The sequence below is a fragment of the Bos grunniens genome, chromosome 11 (genome assembly GCF_055505025.1).
Source record: "Bos grunniens cultivar Pamir isolate PY7600 chromosome 11, Bosgru_T2T1.0, whole genome shotgun sequence".
NCBI classification, from domain to species: Eukaryota; Metazoa; Chordata; class Mammalia; order Artiodactyla; family Bovidae; genus Bos; species Bos grunniens.
In genome coordinates this window covers 939354-958678 of record NC_141175.1, presented here as the reverse complement: position 1 = coordinate 958678, position 19325 = coordinate 939354, and the positions used below count along the sequence as shown (strand labels likewise).

The 19325-nt window shown below is 57.3% G+C and overlaps 1 protein-coding gene across 5 annotated transcripts in view; it reads left to right on the top strand.

Moving 5' to 3' along the window:
* The window catches only part of CACNA1B (calcium voltage-gated channel subunit alpha1 B), a 213472-nt gene that overhangs the window by 85748 nt on the left and 108399 nt on the right, over positions 1 to 19325 (top strand). For all 5 annotated transcript variants that reach the window (XR_015136010.1, XM_086323921.1, XM_086323922.1 and 2 more), the window contains exons 11-15: positions 2631 to 2840; positions 6788 to 6900; positions 13019 to 13131; positions 15416 to 15547; positions 15727 to 15799. Coding sequence is in view for 4 of the 5 variants with exons in the window: in XM_086323921.1 (XP_086180047.1) it covers positions 2631 to 2840; positions 6788 to 6900; positions 13019 to 13131; positions 15416 to 15547; positions 15727 to 15799 (641 nt within the window). In the remaining variant the exon portion in view is untranslated. The remainder of the gene's footprint in view (positions 1 to 2630; positions 2841 to 6787; positions 6901 to 13018; positions 13132 to 15415; positions 15548 to 15726; positions 15800 to 19325) is intronic.

The following is a 19325-nucleotide window of genomic DNA, read 5'->3' as shown; positions in this document are numbered from 1 at the left end:
CGCCTGGTGTCCAGTCCACATCACTCTGCCTGCCATACCAGGGAATGCAGCCGCTGAGCAGGCGCGTCCTGCACTGCCTGCCTGTCACCTGTGATCTGTGGCCTGTGCCCTGGTGGGATGGTGGGGCAGGGGCAGGTCATGGTTGTCCTGTGTTCTCTGCCCCACTCAGGGCAGTCATCGAAGGGATGGTGCTAAGCGGGTCTGACGCAGACATTATGTTGGCTGATGAGACCCTGCCTGGGCACAGTGCCAAGACCCCACGTGTGCCCAGGCAGCCATGTCATTCCAGCTGGGCTTAATTCTGCCGTCATCCATAGTTCATTCATTCTCAACTGCCCCCTAGCTTGAAAATGTGTATTTTTTGTGAAATAAGCCTTTTTTATCATGAAGAATATGTGCTGATTAAGTGGGACCTGGAAAACGACAAAGCCTAGAAGTCCCGATGTTGCACGTTTCCACCCAAAGCAGGGATTCTGACTGTGACACATTTTCACTTCTACTGCAGACCCTTCCTTTCACCAAAGAGCTGCTGTGAGCATACAGGCGCTGTTCGTGGGAAATGCCGCCTGTCCTCAGGGACCCAGCCCGGGACACCCTGAGGCCCCATGGTCCCGGGGGTGTGAGAGGACAGCAGCCCTGAGGCCCTCTTTGGGTGGGGCCAGCTGGCCTCACGGGGCTCGTGCAGCAGGGAGTCTCCTGGGGAGCGTGTTGCTTGTCCTACTGGCCACGTGCACGCACAAAGCGCCTTTCTTGAGTCACATGTTCGCTTGACCTGCCTTCCCAGAGTGGGCCTGTGTGTGGTCGCAGGTGTGCGGCTGTGTGAGCCTGAGTGTGTCTTTGGGGGTGTGGTCAGCGTTGGGGTGTGCTGTGCAGCACGTGTGTGTGACTCTGTTTGTAAATGGCAGTGTCTGGGGATTTTGAGTGTGTGGGTTCCCCAGTGGCTCTGTGTGGGCTCTGCCTGTGTGCAGGCCTCTCCTTGTCTGTTTTGGGTCCCTGTCTTCCCTCTTTGCCCCATGGCTGTCTTGGAGGAGGGAGTGGGTGTGTCTGGCTGTGGTCTTGGCATTTTGCAACCCTTGGCAAGATTGGCCAAGAGATTTTTTTTTTAATTTAAATTTATTTATTTTAATTGGAGGCTAATTACTTTACAATATTGTATTGGTTTTGCCATACATCAACATGAATCCGCCACGGGTGTACACATGCTCCCCATCCTGAACCCCCCTCCCACCTCCCTTCCCGTACCATCCCTCTGGGTCATCCCAGTGCACCACGGGCAAGAGATTTTGTTGAATGAGCCAGTCACGAGGACTTGGCATTGGCTGGTGTCAGGTCATGGACTGGGAGCTGTGTCCTGGCTCAGCTAGAGGCTGCGATGGAACAGTGTCTTCCGCAGGTGTGGATGGGGTGTGGGTGTGGCATCTAGCGTGCTGGGAATTCCCCATTAGGGCCCTGCTCACCCCCACAAGGGCTGACTGGCAGGTGCTCTTCACCTGCCGTGTGTCTGGCATACAGCGTCTCTGTGTGATGCAGCTGCCCCAGAGGCCTCGGCCCGTCTTCATTTAGTGAGTCCAAGAAGACGCCAGCCTGAAACACTCTTGAGTCTGCACACGCACACACCCCTGTGCAAACACGCCTGCCGTCGTGTAACATGCGCACATGCTTCTTCCCCAGGGATGCGGCTAGGCCAGGTGTTCAGAGCCGCCTGTGTTTGAGCACTTGGGGGCACTCAGAGCCTCCAGGCACCCATGAAGTCCGCTCATGCAATTGTCACATGGCACAAGGGGTTGGGGGTGCAGAGGGAAGCCGTGCCCCCCAGAGCTCAGTCTGATCTGGGGCTCAGGCAAAGAACAGACTGGTAAGCCTACGCAGTGCAGTTGGTACAGGATGTGATTTTTGGGGCACTGAGGCCTGTTACTGGAGCCTAGAGAAGGGTGACCTCGGAGCTGAGAAGGAGCTGGGGGGAAGGCACTCCCTTGGGGGCAGTGCAGGGGCTGTGGGCACAGGAGCCGGCGAGGGCAGTTGGGTCTGGCGGGTGAGTGGGGACAGAGGAGCAGCTTCCTGGGCAGACTTTCTGGGCTCTGTGGGCCATGGTCTGCAGCCAAGCCAGACACAGATGAAGGAGCTTGGCTGTGTTCCAAGACAACTCCTAGAAAAGCGGGTGGTCAGTGGCTCTTGGCCCTGGAGCTACGGAGGGAGGAAGGGCCAGAAACGACAGGACTCCCTAGGTGATGCCAGAAATCAGAGTGGCCTGGGAGCACGGGGACTACCCTCCTGTAAGGTGGCTGGGGCGCTGGGGACCAGAGGCCTGTTTCAATGCAGGCCTCCCAGCCGGAGCCCAGCAGCTATGGAGACCACCCAGGCTCTTGGTTCCCTCATTTGGGAAGCAGGGGTGTGGCCAGGACCCACTCCAGGGGGCGCAGGGGCCTTTAGCACAATGTTGGTAGTGGGTCTGACACACGTGGCGCCTGGGATGGAAACAGGCGCCCTGAGCCAGGCCAGGGCAAGTGTCCTTGTGGGATGGGGGACACATGCTCTGCGGGTGCGTCTGCAGGGCTCACACTGGCGGAGGGAGAGTGTGCCCTGGGGCCTGCTGGTCACCCACACCCTCAGCGAGCCCCCTGTTCCTGCAGGGTCCCCCTTCGCCCGAGCCAGCCTCAAGAGTGGGAAGACGGAGAGCTCGTCATACTTCCGCAGGAAGGAGAAGATGTTCCGGTTCTTCATCCGGCGCCTGGTGAAGGCGCAGAGCTTCTACTGGGTGGTGCTGTGTGTGGTGGCCCTGAACACGCTGTGCGTGGCCATGGTGCACTACCAGCAGCCCCAGCGGCTCACCACCGCGCTGTGTACGTAGCTGGCCCCGCCTCCCGGGCCCCGCCCTCCCGGGCCCCGCCTCCTCCGAACCACTTCCGGCCCACAGCCTGTGGCGTTGGCGTGCCCTGGGTAGGACCCCTGTGCCGACCGAAGTGCCCCGGGGGTCTCTGCTGCAGGCCTGACTGTGCCCAGGCCTGGCCCAGGTTCCAGGAGGCTGGGCTGGTCTGGTTAGACCCCGTCCGTCAGTGTAGTGGGAAACGAGGGAGGGGTCTGGGGAACCGGGATGATGTCTCCTGCCCTAAGGGCTTTCGACCCAGGGACCGAGGGATGCGTGGGCCCTGGATTCCTGAGGAGAAAGAGTCTTCGCTCCCAGGGGTCTCCCAGGGCTCTTCTAGTTGTTTCTGTGTCTTCTTGGTTGGGTGAATCTGGACGTGTCCATGACCAGGGATTACTTACAAACGTGTCCATGAGCCTGAGGACATAGCAGGGGCTCTGGGTCGTGACCTGTCTGGCCCTGGTTACTGCTCCAAGGAGGTGAAGAGCTGAGGCCCCTTCCCAGGGCCCAGGTTCCTTCACACCCAAGGGCCCTGCAGGGCACATGCGACAGAAGGTCTTGTTTGTTCGTTTTGCTTCACGAGAGCTCCAGAGACACTGCATGAATGATTTCTGTCCTGCGGTCAGGAGCCCCTCCTGCCCCTTCCCCGAGGTCAGCGCCTTCAGCCTGCTCGTGTTAGTTCCTGATCTGGAAACAGCCTGCTCTGAGCTTCCACACTCGCCTCCCTCTCTTCCTTTCCATCTCCCTTTCCCTGCGTGCGTGCAGCCACCTAGATGCCCAAGAAAGCCTTTCTCCAGAACACCCTCCTGGCTCCCAGTTCTGGCCCCCAGCGGACCAGCCACACGGAGCCTAGGCAGCTCTGACCAGGAGCCTGGGCTGCTGTTGCTGGGTTCTTTTGGGCTCTGGATGGACGGCTCCCCGGGTCACTTGAAAATGTGGCTGGGGAGGGCTGTGTTGGGGGCTGGCTCCAGGCTGTTTCCCAGACTTCAATTGCAATCCGTTGCTGGCATGATGGGAAAGGGCAGAGAGAGGAGAAGCAGGAGGGGCCCCGGCTGGCTCCCAGGTGGGGAGGGTGGGCTAAGGAATCAAAGTGTGTGCACTGAGCCCGGCGCCCTGCCCCGATTCATGTGTCCTGGGCTCAAGACTTGGTGTGGGACCTGGCTTGGGACTGAATTCAGTGTCTCCTTGAGTCCTCAGGTGGTGGTACCCACCCTTGGGCGCTGGGCAGGGGCTGGGGAGACAGGGCTTCCTCCTCACTCGGGCAGTAGTGTGGCTGCTCCCTGGGGCTTCTCGCGAGGCCTTTTCTTCCTGCAAGAAGCCAGCGGTACCCGGTCTGTCTTGTGGTTGCTCGTGTTTCCTGGAGATTTGCCCACTAAGTGGGCTGGAGGGGGCCTGCACGGCCTGGTTGCGTGTCTGATGGCAGGAGCATGAGGCTGGAAGTGCCTATGTGCTGACTGGGCCACAGGCGTCCCTGGCTGCAAATCTGCCCCCTCACTGCCTCATCTTCTCTGTGGTTTCCTGGAAATGCCTGCGTTCATCAGCATCCCCCAGGGAAAATGGCTGGAGGGAGGGGTGGCCTCTGCTGGGTCTGGAGGCATCTGCTCAGTGCTGGGCTGAAGCTGAGGCGGGCTGACCCAGCCCAGGAGGGCAGGCCTGCAGGAGGCAGAGGCAGAAGTGGGGGCTCCCATCAGGACTAGCTCCATCAGAGCTCACCACGGGGCCCTGGCCTGAGGCTGGCCATGCACCTCGCTGTCCGCCTGTCAAATGCACCACCCCCGAGGCACTAAGGACCCCGAGACTGATGCTCAGATGGTGAAGGGGGCCTGGGAGTGGATGCTGTCATGCCGTGAACCCCTGGGCCTGGCAGGATGGACCTGGCCACCCTCTCCTCTGTCCCTGTGTCCCCACAGTTGCTGTCTTCCTGTTATAACGCAGACATTGTGTAATGTAGTTGCTCTGCTCCCCTAGCCCATGATCTCCTGGAGGGAGGGGTCAGCTGTCTCTAGGGTCAGCTCAGGGCAGCGCAAGGGCCTGCAAGCTGAATGCATACTTTAGGAAGGAACATGTGGATGCCCTTTCTTGGCCTCTGAGGGGAGGCTGAGCATATGAAGTTGAGGGTCTCTTCCTTGGGAGAGGAAAGGAGTGGGCATGTTGTGAAGGCTGTGTTCCAGGTGCCCCCTTTCTTGGAAAGCTTCCCTTTCAGCACTTCCTGGGCTGGTTCCAATAAAGGGCTCCCACTTTGATCTCCTGGGAGCAAGATGGGCCACTGGGTAGCTTCAGCTCCAAGGTCTGGGTGGGGCAGCTAGGAGCCCTGTCTCTTCGGTCTCTCCTTCCAAGACCTGAGCTCCCCTCATGGGGCCCTGGAGTGCAGGGGCCGAGGGGCTCGTGTTCCATGCTGGACTCAGGGCACAGCCTTCACATGGCTTCTCCAGGAGGGCTGCTGTTCCATCGCCTTACTCATCCCGGGCATGGCTTGGGTACCCTGCTGGCATTTGGACTGGCTTCAGAGGCCAGGCAGGTGGTGATTGTCCATGTACCCGGGTCGCCTACCCGAGACCTTCTTGGGCCGTATGAACCATCACACATCTGTGAGGCATGCTGCCCAGTGGGCAGTGGAACTGGTGTCTTTGCTTGTCTGGGGTCTCAGCTGCTGCAGAGCTGCCTGGGGAGGCCTGTGTGTCTGTGCAGCACATGGGGGAGAGCAGTTTCAGGGTGCACACGGAGGGCAGGACGTGTGTGACCCTCTCTTCCACCTTCTGTTTGAGCAGAAGCTGCTTGAGGGCCAGTCTCCCAACCAGTCTGGATGCAGAGGCCCGGGGCCACCACGTGGGTGACTGCCTGGTGGCCTGACCCCTGTGTCCCTGGCCTGTGGGGGCTCTGCCCTTCACGCTCCACTGCTTCCCTGGCCCCATGCTCTGGGGTCAGAGGCCACAGTGCCTTTGGCTCACTGTCTGAAATGATGCATGGATTCCAGCTTTGGGTGGAGGATCAAAAACAGCGACCTTGTTCTGATCCCTGGAATTCCTGGTTTGGCCAGCCTGTCAGGGGCTAAACTTGGCTGTGTCTCCTGCAGTCTGCGGTCTTGTACAGCTTCTGGACGGTTCTTCCTGTTCTGACCCTGCCTTCTGCTCAGGCTGGGTTGGAGTAGTGTCTCTGTGCCTTGAATTCCCAGGATGACCCTCAGGTCCAGTGTGGCCTCCCTTCAGTCCTGCAGCAGGGTCAGCCCTGCCAGTGGCAGGTCCCTGGGCTGAAGCAGGCCCTGCTCTCTACTGCCACCTGCCGGGCCCAGCCTGCAGGGAGCTGAAGGCACCACACCCACAGGGGTCCTATGTGACTCCCCAGAGCCCCGAGCAAGTGTGGGTGCCTCCTGGGAGACTCGTACTATGGGGGTCTGCGGGTGTTGGGTGGTCAGGATGCTCTCCTTTAGTGGGGTGAGCCTGTGGACAGAGTTAAAACCAGACATGGTGCTGTGAGTCCACGAGGGTCAGGGCGGTCCCTGCAGAGAAACTGGCGTTCTGGCCCAGGGTCCTCGCAGAGGGACTCCAGTTGCAGTTGGTGTGTGGATCAGGGAATGAGACTGAAGGGAGAAGGAAGGGTCCACAGCCGTCCAGCATCTCCAGGGGGTTGGGCGCCTCCTGCCTGACCACCTAAGTCCTCTGGGAGACTTGGGCCCTTGACCTAGACTCACTCCCGAACCTGGTCCTGGGAGCCTGGGCACTCGCCTCGCAAGCTGGAAGGAGCACCTCTCTGCGTCACGTCCTCTGCTCGCTGCTTTGTCCTGGGCTGAGGCTGGAGCTCAGAGCCGCAGACCAGGCCTGGAAGCTGCCCCCTGGATCGGCCCAGAGGTCTGGTGTCCTCCGGTCTGGACTGAGCCAGGCGGGAGGAGGCCGCGAGCTAATCCCCCTCTTCTCCGGCTTCTCCTAGACTTTGCAGAGTTTGTTTTCCTGGGTCTCTTCCTCACAGAGATGTCCCTGAAGATGTATGGCCTGGGGCCCAGGAGCTACTTCCGGTCCTCCTTCAACTGCTTCGATTTCGGGGTGAGTAAGCCGCCTCATCAGGGATGCCTGCGGTGGGTCCAGGTGGGCCCACCGTGTCCTGGCCTGAGAGCACGTGCAGCCCGCCCCCACAGCGCCAAACCCAGTGTGAGCTGGGGTCTGGAACAGAGCTGGGTTGGGGGACTGATGCCCCCAGGTGGGAAAGGCAGCCTGCCGACAGGGGAGGCCCATCCTGGTCTGGTCCTTACTGGTGCGGGCGTCGGCCACCGGGCAGCCTCATTCCCGTCCTGACCTGTCTGCAGTCCCAAGATCAGCTCAAGCCTCTGTGGCTTCCTCCGTGCTCGGTAGATGATCTTCTAAATGTGTTGCTGCTATCCCGTGGAGGCTCAAGGAGGCTGTGGTCCTGACCCTATCCTGCAAGTCTGGCCTGGGCAGACCTGGACACATGTACCAGATTTTCCTGGGAGGCTGGAGGGGAGCAGTGGGCCCAGGTCCCTTCAGCAGCCTCTGCAGTGCGGGAGGCCTGGAAGGCAGGTGCTTCTGAGGCTCACCGTGGACGAGCGCAGGCCCTGGGCGGCGAGGAAGCCCCTTCCCTGGGCCCTGCCGTTGTGCAGGGTGCTGCCCTGTGCTGGCCCCAGAGCCCGAGGATGGGCACTGTTGACACCTGCGCACGGCGGAGTTCTGACCTGGGGAGGGCCTGAGCGAGAAGCGACCATGCCTCAGCCCAGGGAGGCCTTGCCCTTCTGCAGCCTTCTCAGTAGCCAGGCAGGGAGGCTGGGCCTTGTGCAAAGGGAAGCTTCGGCCTGAGGTGGAGTTTGCCTTTTCCTCTCCGTGACGCGGCGCAGCTGACAGGTGCGGTCTGTGCGTGTGTCGGGCCCTCACGACTCACTTCACGCATGAGTGTCGGGGGACACTCTTTGATAGGCACAGGGCTGCCCAGCTCGTATGCAGGATGGTCTGCACTGGAGCCCACGCGGTGGTTGCACACCTGCCGCACTGCCTGCGCCTGCGCAGGGAAGGCAACGGCTGCCTCGGCGCTCTTGGGCTCGTGGGCACCTGTGACTTTGGTGGATGGTTGGGAGCAGCCAACACTTCTGCTCCTTTGCCTTCTTGGTTACAAAGGAAAAGAGAAAGCTTGGTGTATGTAGGCAGAGGGGACCCAGTCGGGGAGGAGCCTTCAGAGTGATGGTCATCTGGGAACCGGGTAGGTCCCAGGACAGGGAATAATTTTCATAGAAGCTAACAATTACTCCAGAACTTATCAGCTTAAAGTGTAAGTGAAGTGGAAGTGAAACTGAAGTTGCTCAGTTGTGTCCGACTCTTTGCGACCCCGTGGACTATAGCCCACCAGGCTCCTCCATCCATGGGATTCTCCAGGCAAGAGTACTGGAGTGGGTTGCCATTTCCTTCTCTAGGGGATCTTCCCGACCCAGGGATCGAACACAGGTCTCCCGCATTGTAGGCAGACGCTTTACCGTCTGAGCCACCAGGGAAGTCCTGGTTATCAGCTTAAAACAAGTATCTATTATCTCACAGTTCCTAAGGGTCAGGTGTCCAGGTGTGGCTTGACAGGGTACCTGTGGCCTGGGGTCCCTCATGAGGTCACAGTCCAGCTGAAGCCAGAGGTGCAGCCAGCCTGAGGCTTGATTAGGACTGGAGGGTTACGTTCAGGCCCACTAGAGACTGTTGAAAAGACTGGTTTGTCATGGGTCACTGGCCGTGCCCCCCACAGCCGCGGCCTCTCCGTGGGCTGCTCAAGTGTCCTCACCATGCCGTAACTCACGACATGAGTACCAGAGAGAGGCTGCAGGAAGCAGTCGCAGGGGAACCAGCTGCCAGCTGTGCTATTGTATCTGTCAGGAGGAGTCAATAGGCCAGCCCACCTTTCATGGGGAAGACTGTTACCAGGATCTAGGGGTCTGTGCGGGCCGTCCTCGGGGCTGCCTGCCACGGTCTGTTGATCTAGCTTCTTCCCGTGTAAGATACACTCAGCCACACTCCCCACTCCCCGCCTCACTCTACTGCAGCATCAGCTCAAAGGCAGAATCTCATCATCCAAATTGGACCCAGGTCTGGTTGAGGCTCCACAGTTTCTCTAGATCTTAGAGCCATGAAACACGAGAGACAAGGTACTCAGGCGCACGCCCTGCATACAGTGGAGGCTGGGCAGGGGCAGCTGTTCTGCAGCTTCCTGTTCAAAATGGGGACCCTGGACATACAGAAGGGCTGGTTAGAGTCCAGCAAATATTGGGAGAACCCCTGACTGGTTCTCAGGTCTAGGAGCCCCTGGGCCCCTTTGCTAGTTCTAGGTCCAGGTGCCCTGGGCCCCTTTCCTGCTTCCTGGTCTGGAGCCCTCTGAGTCTTCTTTCTTAGTTCTAGATCTGGGTGCCCCCTGAGTCCCCTTTCCTAGTTCTTGGTCTGGGATCCTCCAGTCCATTTTTCGAGTTCTAGGTCTGGGATCCCCTGGTCCGCTTTCTTAGTTCTAGGTCTGAAATCCCCTTGCTCTCCTTTCTGAGTTCTAGGTCTGGAATTGAAACCATTTACCTCAAATTGGGACTTGAACCCAAGTGCCGGACTCAAACCCAACCAAAGCCCACGGTACCTGGTTTCAGGACCTAATGAAGCTCAGGTTCTTGATGTAACATCACAGAAAGAATTCAGTGAGAGACAAAGTGATAGGTAAGAAGTGGATAAGAAGAAGGTAGGTAAGAAGAAGAAGAGCCCATGAGGCTCTTCAGCTCCTCTTCAGTTTCTGCCATTTGTGCTCACTTCACATGCTGGCAAGATAATGCTCAAGCTAGGCTTCAACAGTGTGTGAACCAAGAACTTCTAAATGTACAAGCTGAATTTAGAACAGGCAGAGGAACCAGAGATCAAATTGGCAACATCCACTGGATCAGAAAAATATCTGCCTCATTGAGTATCAGTTCAGTTCAGTTTAGTTGCTCAGTCGTGTCCAGCTCTTTGCAACCCCATGGACTGTAGCACCCCAGGCTCCCCTGCCCTTCACCAATTCCTGGAGTTTACTCAAACTCATGTCAGTAGAGTCAGTGATGATATCCAACCATCTCATCCTCTGTCATCCCCTTCTCCTCCTGCCTTCAATCTTTCCCAGCATCAGGGTCTTTTCCAATGAGTCAGTTCTTCACATCAGGTGGACTAAAGTATTGGAGTTTCAGCTTCAGCATCAGTCCTTCCAATGAACACCCAGGACTGATCTCCTTTAGGATGGACTGGTTGGATCTCCTTGCTGTCCAAGGGACTCTCAAGAGTCTTCTCCAACACCACAGTTCAAAAGCATCAATTCTTTGGTGGTCAGCCTTCTTTACAGTCCAACTCACATCCATACATGACCACAGGAAAAACCATAGCCTTGACTAGACAGACCTTTGTTGGCAAAGTAATGGTTCTGCTTTATAATATGCTGTCTAGGTTGGTCATTGACTATGGATCACAACAAACTGTGGAAAATTCTTAAAGAGATGGGAATATCAGACCACTTTACCTACCTCCTGAGAAATCTGTATGCAGATCAAGAAGCAACAGTTAGAATCAGACATGGAAAAATAGACTGTTTCAAAATTGGGAAAGGAATACATCAAGGCTGTATGTTGTTACTCTGCTTATTTAACGTATATGCAGAGGGGTGGTGGTTTAGTCACCAAGTCTTGTCTGACTCTTGCAATCCCATGGACTGTAGCCCACCAGGCTCCTCTGTCTGTGGGATTTCCCAGGCAAGAATGCTGGAGTGGGTTGCCATTTCCTTCTCCATATATGTAGAGTACATCGTGCAAAATGCTGGGTTGGATGAATCACAAGCTGGAATGACCCTTACGGGGGAGTCAGCAGCCTCAGATATGCAGGTGACACAGCGCCCTTAGGTCTGCTCTCTGTCTGCACCGCCACTGCTCCCCGGCAGATAGGCTCATCAGCGCCAGCTCTCTAGATTCTATTTATGCTTGTATTAATATAGGATATTTTCCTCTCTCTTTCTGACTTACTTCATTCCGTATAATAGGCTCTCGATTCATCCACCTCATTAGCACTGACTCAAATGGCATGCCATCTCTAAACACGGCCTCGTTTGTTCTGGAGAGGCTGAGCAGTTTCCCAGCCAGCCACTTGTGGCCTCTGTGTACCTAACAGCGCTTCCCTCAGCGCCCCTCCTCTTGGCTGCGTGGACGCATCCCGGCCAAGCCCCAGCGCAGGAGGCACGCCTCCTGCTGTCTGTGTGGCTGTGGGCCCCGTGGGGCTCTCTGCCTGCTCCCCTCCGTAGTCTCCCATGACTCCCTCACCCTGCTGCAGACCGTGCCTGCGGAGTCTTCAGAGTCCAGAATCCCTGAAGGAATGTGTTCAGGGTGGGCCAGGCGTTCATTCACGTGCTGCTCCGTGCCGCTCCCCCCCGCGGGGTTTCTAGTTTAGCAGCACTGTGCGCCTGCTTCCAGCGTTGATGTTGACTTCCCTTTCTGGGTGTCAGTTCACCCCAGGCTTTGGTGCCTTAAAGCAGCCAGCGTCTGTCCTCTCATTCTGGTGGTTGGCAGTCGGGCTACAGCTTGTTGGGTCCCTCATGAGGTTCAGTGAGGGCCCCTTCCAAGCTTGTGCTCGTGGCTGCTGACAGACCTCAGGAAGACATTCTCCAGGCCCACTCTGGTGGCTGTTGGTCATGTGGGCCTCTGCTCAGGCTGCCCCCCTGTCCTCAGAGGGCTGAGGGTACCAAGGCAAAGCCCCGGTCTTCCTGTAACTCCTTTCAGAGGTGCCATCCCATCCTGTTTGTTGGGTTCTGCTTGCTAAAGGTGGCTCACTAGTTCCAACCTACCTTCCAGGGGACAGGGGGGGACAAGGGGTGAGCCCCGGGCAGTGGGATCGTTGGGGACCATCTGAAGGGCCACCTACGTTATAAACCAAGGTGAGCACATTTTGAGGATTAATGTAAAGTAGGAGATGCACTGGGAGACTGACAGTGGGAAGCAAGTAGATTTAGAAAATGACAGCGTTCGACCCTGGGGACGCGTGACGCTGAGAAAGATTGGTGGTGATGGTTGGAGTGCCAAGGGCAGACATGACGAGCTCATCCCATTTGCTGCTCTGTAGGGTCATAGTGGGCGCGGCAGCTGCGGGCAGGTCTGCAGTCCTCTGAGTGGCGTGCTGCGTCCCGGCTGGGGAGGCAGGCAGCGGAAGGCTGTGCGGCAGCACAGCAGGACGCAGGCCGTGGACCAGTGCTCGCCCGCGGAGGCCACTGCCCCCATCAGTCGCTGTTTCTCAGGCTTGGTGAGGATGTTGATGCCAAGCCGATCGTGTTTGTGGTTGGTATGAAGTGGGTGGAAGTGACTCAGACCTTGGGTGATGAGTGAGCCACACAGCAAAGTGGAATTTAGGAGACTGATGTTCACAGGGGAGTTCTCCACGCCAGCTGCAGAAGCCGGGTTAGCAGGAGTAAGGATTAACCACACGCGTGAGGAGCACACAGCACTCACACTGACTGTGGTGTGCCCAGCAAGGCGCAGTGGCAGGGAGGGAACTCCATTTGGGCACTGTTGGCAAGGGATCGCTGTGCTCCAGCCCCACTGCTGTGTCCTTTCTGAGTCCCTTGCACCAGACTCACTGTGCTGGGAGTGACTGGAGGCGGGTCAGGCCTCTGACCCACAAGCCCCAGTCCGCTAGTGTGGTCAGCGATCGGGATGACCCTTGGTGAAACGAGAGGGCGGGCTAGTCCCTGTCTGTCCTTGGAGGCACTTGCTGGCTCCTAGTATTCGGGGGAAGACAATATACAGTTATGAATTGGAACGTCTCAGAGGGGACAAGACCCAACAGGGGATGTTACAGGAAGCTGAGTCTGCTGGTCTGTGTGGACACAGCCTAACAGTCAAGGCTGTCTGAGGCAGTGTGCTGGCCCAGAGGGGTCACCTGGCTGTGATAAACCACAGGGGAGGCATGTACAAGGAGTCTTTAAGATTTGCCAAGAAACCTGCAGGCCAGACCTGCTCTGTGTCCTGTGTCTTCCTGGTGTGTCTGTGGCTCCCAGAGTCTGCAGGAGCTCCGTGGGAGGCCCCTGCCTCATGTTGACTCATCTGGCTTGAGCTTCGGACAGGGAGCCAGGGCCAATGCTTCCGGAGAGACATGGCCACAGCTCTGCCCTGGGCCGATCCTGTCTCTGTTGCAGGTCATTGTGGGGAGCATTTTCGAAGTGGTCTGGGCGGCCATCAAGCCAGGAACCTCCTTCGGCATCAGTGTGCTGCGGGCGCTGCGGCTGCTGAGAATCTTCAAAGTCACCAAGTATGTCGTCCATGTGCTGGCGGGGGCGGTGGTTCCTGCCGTGTGCTCCGGAGTGGGGGGAGGGGATTCCTGTCGTCCCTGTGCTCTGAGGGTGCGGGGGGTGGGGTGGGGGGGGATTCCCTGTGCTCCGGGGTGGGCAGGAGTTCCTCCAGGGCTGGAGGGGGAGTTCCTGGGGAGGGGTCGGTGAGGGGAGTTCCTCCTCCTCGGCTCCTGGGGGTGGTAGGGCACGTCCCCAGGAGCAGCGCCTGTGTTGCCTGGCTCCCATGCTGCCTGTGCCCCCAGCCCTGGAGCACACGGACAGGGCCTCCCCGCTGCCCCCGGAGCACAGGGACGAGGCACTCCCGCCCCACTCCTGGGGCGCACGGCTGTGTGGCAGGGGCCTTGCGCGCAGCCGTCCGGAATCTCTTCCTGTGGCTTTTCACTGGGTAAACAGACAAGAGCCACGGGGCAGCGAGCGCGAGGCTGGCAGCCCAGCATGATTTCGTCTGGGCCCCCGGGGCCCGTCTATCCGCGGGGGCTGTTTTCAGCCTCAGCACTGCCCCAGCATTTCTGGTTTTCTCATTAGCTTGCTCCCCACAGTTTCACACTGGCTCCTATCTGGAAACCCACAAGCCCATCTTTCAACCTCAAAGGGTGACTGTTCCCTAGTTAATGGAGAAAACAGGTTGACAGATACAGGTTTCCTATCTTGCTGCCCCCAAGTGTGCTTACCTGCCTTGCAGCCGCTGTTCTGGCCCCAGCGGGACTCTGACCTTCTGACCTGAACTCCCAGGCCTGCCTTTTCCACTCAGGGCTGACCCTGCCAGCCATCCTCAGTGATAGGACGCGGGCCTGACCTTGTGTTCAGGTTCATCCCACTTGGCTCTGCAGCCCTGGAGGAAGGTTGCTCCCTTCTGCCCATGAGGGGGCTGAACCTGCCCCTCTATGCCGAGTGGCGGTGGGAGGGGGCTGCTCCCGTCCACAGCTGTCACGGCAGCAGCAGAGCTGCCCTCACCCTGCTGGCCATGGACATAGTGACTCCACCGTGGGTCCCGAGCCACCCTGAGGCTCTGAGGCTCCCAGTCCAGGGTGCCTGGAGCGTGAGGCCACACGTGCCCAGCTCATGACGGCTGCGGGATGGTCCAGACTGAGCCTATGCAGGTGGCCCGCTTCCAAGCACCTTCAGTGACTTCCTCAGCCTCCTGTGGAGGCTGGACTAGATCTTTTCTAGTCTGTTTTAAATCCACACCTGAGGCCGTTCAAAGTCAGGGTGGTGTAATGCGGAGGAGTTTTGGACAGGACTCCTGTCTGGCTTGGCCCACAGACGCTTCTGGGTGCTCCCGCCACCTGCCCTGCGTCCTCCGCTGCTTCCGCAGGAGCAGGGCTCCAGGATGTGGTGCGGTGCTGCCTGCACCTTGGCTGGGGGCCTGGCATCTTAGCAGCTCTATTTCCTCCTGGAAAGTGGGTGGCTCTTGTCCTGACCTAGACCCTGCCCATCAGGAGAAGGCTTTCTGGAGTCTTCTAGCCCATTTCTTATTAACTCTCACGCACCCAGTAAGAGAGTAGTGGGTCTCTGTGACACAGCCCTGGGGATGAGGGCTCAGGAATGTCCCAGGCCTTTCCCCAGGCCAGGGCGGAGGACAGCAAGTGCTAAGGCAGAGAGGCACATGGCGTGTCTCCTTGGGGCTTGGGCTCTCCTGGGGTTGCAGCTGGAGGGACCCATTACCTAGCAAGCCCGCAGCAAGACTTATCCGCAGACTGCAGGGGGCCTGTGAGGCACAGGGGTTCAGCTGAATGAGAGGGCCATGGTCTCTGGCCCCCAGGAGCATTTGAGGGGTGGGATGGAGCGGGGGTTGAGCCTGGAGGGCTGCTCCGTGCTATGTGCCTCGGGCCTTGGGGGGCACCGAAGCCCAGCCTGCTTTGCTGAGACTGTGTGCAAACCTGCTCGCTGAGGGTGGTGGTACTGATGGATGCTCCAGTGCGGCCCCTTCTCCTGCACGGCTAGGACGCATAGCTGTGGCCCTCACTTCCTGCGTGCTGGCCCAGGGGAGCTGAGGGATGCAGGCAGGTGAAGCTGCAGAGGAGGGATACCAGAGACCCGGTGTGGGAGGTATGCGTGAGCCCAGCTCTGAACGTGCAGTCTCTGCTGTCACCCTGGGCCAGGTGGTGGGCTGCAGTGCAGATGGGGTGTGGGCCCCTGGAGAAAGTGCGTGTGGGGCCCTCAGGGCAGGAGGTGCCAGAAGCCGCAGGCGTGGCCCTCGGGGTCCCAGTGTCCTGGCGCGCTCAGACCAGGCTTCCCCCGCAGGTACTGGAGCTCCCTGCGGAACCTGGTGGTGTCCCTGCTCAACTCCATGAAGTCCATCATCAGCCTGCTCTTCCTGCTCTTCCTCTTCATCGTGGTCTTCGCTCTGCTGGGCATGCAGCTCTTCGGGGGACAGTAAGTGAGGCTGGGGCCCCTAGGGGCAGCGCTCAGGGGACAGTGCTGCTGGGTTCCCACTCTGCTTCCCCCACAAAGGCCCCAAGAAGGGCTGCTGGCCCAGACACAGCCGCCAGGTGCCAGCCGTCCTGGGCCCAGCGGACCTGCCTCTGCCTGTCCAAGACCCTTGTTCTTCTCAGGTTCAACTTCCAGGATGAGACTCCGACAACCAACTTTGACACCTTCCCTGCCGCCATCCTCACTGTCTTCCAGGTAAGGCTCCCGGCTCTGGACTAAGTCGTGGCCATGGGGCTTTGTGGGCGCGGGGGAGGCAGCCTGCCATCAGCCCCTCAGTGCCTGCGAGGACACAGGCACAGTGGGCCTCTGATGTCAGGCCCCGGTTGGGACCCGGCTCGGGAGCAAGCCTGCCAGGGGCGTGTGGATGCCCCAGGAGGCCCTGGCTTCGGGCGCCGCTTGACTCTCTGCCGGAGACCTGGAGCTGATTGCAGTTGTCTTTGTCCTTTGCAAACGCGGCAGAAAGCTGTCCCCAGGCTTCTCCCTCCAGGGGCTTGGCACAGCAGCCCCTCGGCTCTCCTTGTATCTGAACACACACTCCCCGCAGCCGCTGGGGGCACATAGGTCGGGGCCCCATTCTTGGTGGCATCTGTGTTCCCTCCTGAGAACTCTCTTGGTTGAGCGCTCTCCTCATCACAGAGCTATGGCTCCCTTGTGCCTCCACGACAGGCCTCCTCCATGTGATGAGGCAAACGTGTGCCCTTGGCCACGTCTGAGACCAAGCAGGACCAGGGCGGGGGTGGGTGCCTGTGATGGAGCTTAGAGAAGCCCCATACCACAGGCACTCTGGCCAGGGCCCTGCCTGCCCTCAGCCACTGCTGGAGCCACGATGAGTGTGAGGAGCAAGGACCTGCAGCCCCTCTCTCAAAGGAAGGGGGCTTTCCAGCTGACTGTTTGAGCCACTTGCTGACAGAGTGACTTCACCCCCCAAGCCCTGAGCCCTCCCGACATGGGGGAGCCCTGCAGCTCCTCCGCCCCCAGGGACAGTGGGTAGAGCCCTCTCCTTCTAGAGGGTCGTCCTCTCCCGGCCTGACAGGACTCCAGACCCTGCACTGCCACCGCCTGCTTCGCATCTGACCCCACCTCAAGTCCTGTGGCTTCTCCTCTGAGCTCAAAGGGTTGGGGTGCCCATGAGCACATTGCCCTTCTTACCGTCTTTGTCAAGGCGTCCACAGATGACTCAGAGCAGTGTCTGGTCGTTTATGGCGGCTGAGAGAGTAGTTAAGGCTGGAGGAGGCCAAGTAGATTGCCAGGGACAGGCATACAACACCCTCAGGATGACACTGGGCCGATGGCCTGAGAGCCCAGGGTGGAGCCCCTGCTTCTGAATGGGGTTGGAGAGGGCACAGGGAGGCATGTGACAGGGGTGGGGTGGGGCAGGAGGACAGCTTGAACTCTGCTCCCAGTGAGGCTGACCCCGTGGAAGAGCGCCCACCATGCCCACAGGTGGAGGGCATCTGCTCCTAAGACACGGAAACAGCAGGCAAATGCAGGCACCTTCAACCCTCTGATGGCTAAAGGCTAAATGAAGAGAGGCACCTCAGAACCAAGAATATCGGGTTAATATGACAAATAACTGACAATCCTGGAAGTAAAACTACAGCTACTTAAATAAACAAATAGAGGGTGAACCGTACACTGACGTGGTCCTCGTGAGAATGGGGGAGGTGGCAGGCGTGGAGGGACTGAGCCCACTGCAGCTCAGAGGTGCAGAGAAGGCGCCAGCGACCTTCCAGAAAGAGCTGAGACCTGGACACTGCCCAGTAAAGAGAACATCTTAAAATCTGTTGTAGAAAGAAGGACTTCCTGTGAAGAATGCCAGTCTGATGGCAGGAGGTTGGGGAAAAGTAACTAAAACACTGGAGGACAGCCCCTGTCGTTCTAGAAGCGAGCACGATCTGAGGTGGCGGAGACACGTGTAGGAGTCGCCGGGACTTGCGGCTGACTGCTGAGAGCACCGCAGGCGTGATGCAGGTGCCTCTAGGGCAGCAGAGGCGGGGGATGCAGTAACCCAGGAGGAAGCAGAAAGCCCAGACGGCTGCAGAAAGGGAATAATTTATGGATAGTAATTGAAAAAGCCACCTATCCTGGCTACCACGCTGACAGTTTAACAAGTGAATTCTGCCAACTGTTTAAGAACACTTACTCCAATTTTACACAGATGACTCCAGAGAAGATAAAAAGGAAATCCCACCCTTTATGAAACTGGACTAATTTTGATATGAAAATGCCAGACAAAGACAATATGAGAGAAGAAAAAAATATATTACCATCACACAGAGAAAGACAAGACATCCTGAGGGAAATAAGAACCAATCCAACCTGGATGTCCTTAAAGATTATCTTTATGATCAACTTGAATTTACCCTAGAAATGCAAAATTTACCCTAGAAATGCAAGATGACTTAACATTAGAAAGTCTATTACTGTAACTCATCATCTTAACAGACTGAAGAAGGAAAAGAGTGTGCCACCAGAAAGAGCATCTGAGCTCTAGAGTGTACCAGCAGAAAGAGCATCTGAGCTCTAGAATGTATGATCAGAAAGAGCATCTGAGCTCTAGAGTGTACCAGCAGAAAGAGCATCTGAGCTCTAGAATGTACGATCAGAAGGAGCATCTGAGCTCCAGCAAAAGCACAACCAAGCACCAGAGTGAGAAGCAGACGGAGTGAGGTGAGCAGAGTGTGCTAACTGTGAACGCTGGGTGCTGAGTGGGGCGCGTCACGCCCTGCGCTCCGAGTGTGTGATGAGGCCCAGCGCCTCCCAGACGGAAGCTCAGCAGACTTGCCGGTATCAGTGCTCTTGGTGCGCTAGAATAAGAAAAAGATGAAATACAATTTCTCAGGATTGCCAAGGAAGAAGTAAAAATGTCATTATTCACAGATGGAATATTTATGTACTCAGAACACTTGTGTTGTCACTGCAGATGGTGTGGGACAGTTTGGTTATCCATAGAGAAAAAAAGGAAGTTGGATTTCCACCTCGTAGCAGATTTGAAAATCAGCTCAGATGAATTAAGACATAAATGTGAAAAGCAAATTTCAAATTTTAGAATGTACAGGAGAGTACTGTTCCTAACTGAGGGCCTTCTTAAGGAAGAGATAAAAATGCACAGATCATAAATGAAACCTTTGAAAGATTTGACTATTGAAATACAAATTTCTGCATCCAAAAATCACCATAGAATCTCAGATAAGTCATAGGCTGGAGCAGACATTTCCACAGCATCAGCCAATAAACAGCGACCAGAATAAATAACCAGCAACCAGAACAAGGGCTTCCCAGGTGGCGCTAGTGGTAAAAAATCCACCTGCTAATGCAGGAGACTCAAGAAACAGTTTCCATCTGCAGGTTGGGAAGATCTCCTGGAGTAGGAAACAACAACCCGCTTCAGTGTTCTTGCTGGAAAATTCCACGGGCAGAGGAGTATGGCGGGCTGCAGTCCATAGGGCTAAAAAAGTCAGACATGACTGAACAACTGAGCAGAGCAATCAAAATAAATAAAAACGTCCACAAATCAAAAAGGGAAAACAGCAGCAGGAACATGCAGCAGGAAAGGGCAAAGTGTGTAAGAAGAAACTCAGTTCTAATGAGGTGGATGAAACTGGAGCCTATTATACAGAGTGAAGTAAGCCAGAAAGAAAAACACCAATACAGTATACTAACGCATATATATGGAATTTAGAAAGATGGTAACAATAACCCTGTATACGAGACAGCAAAA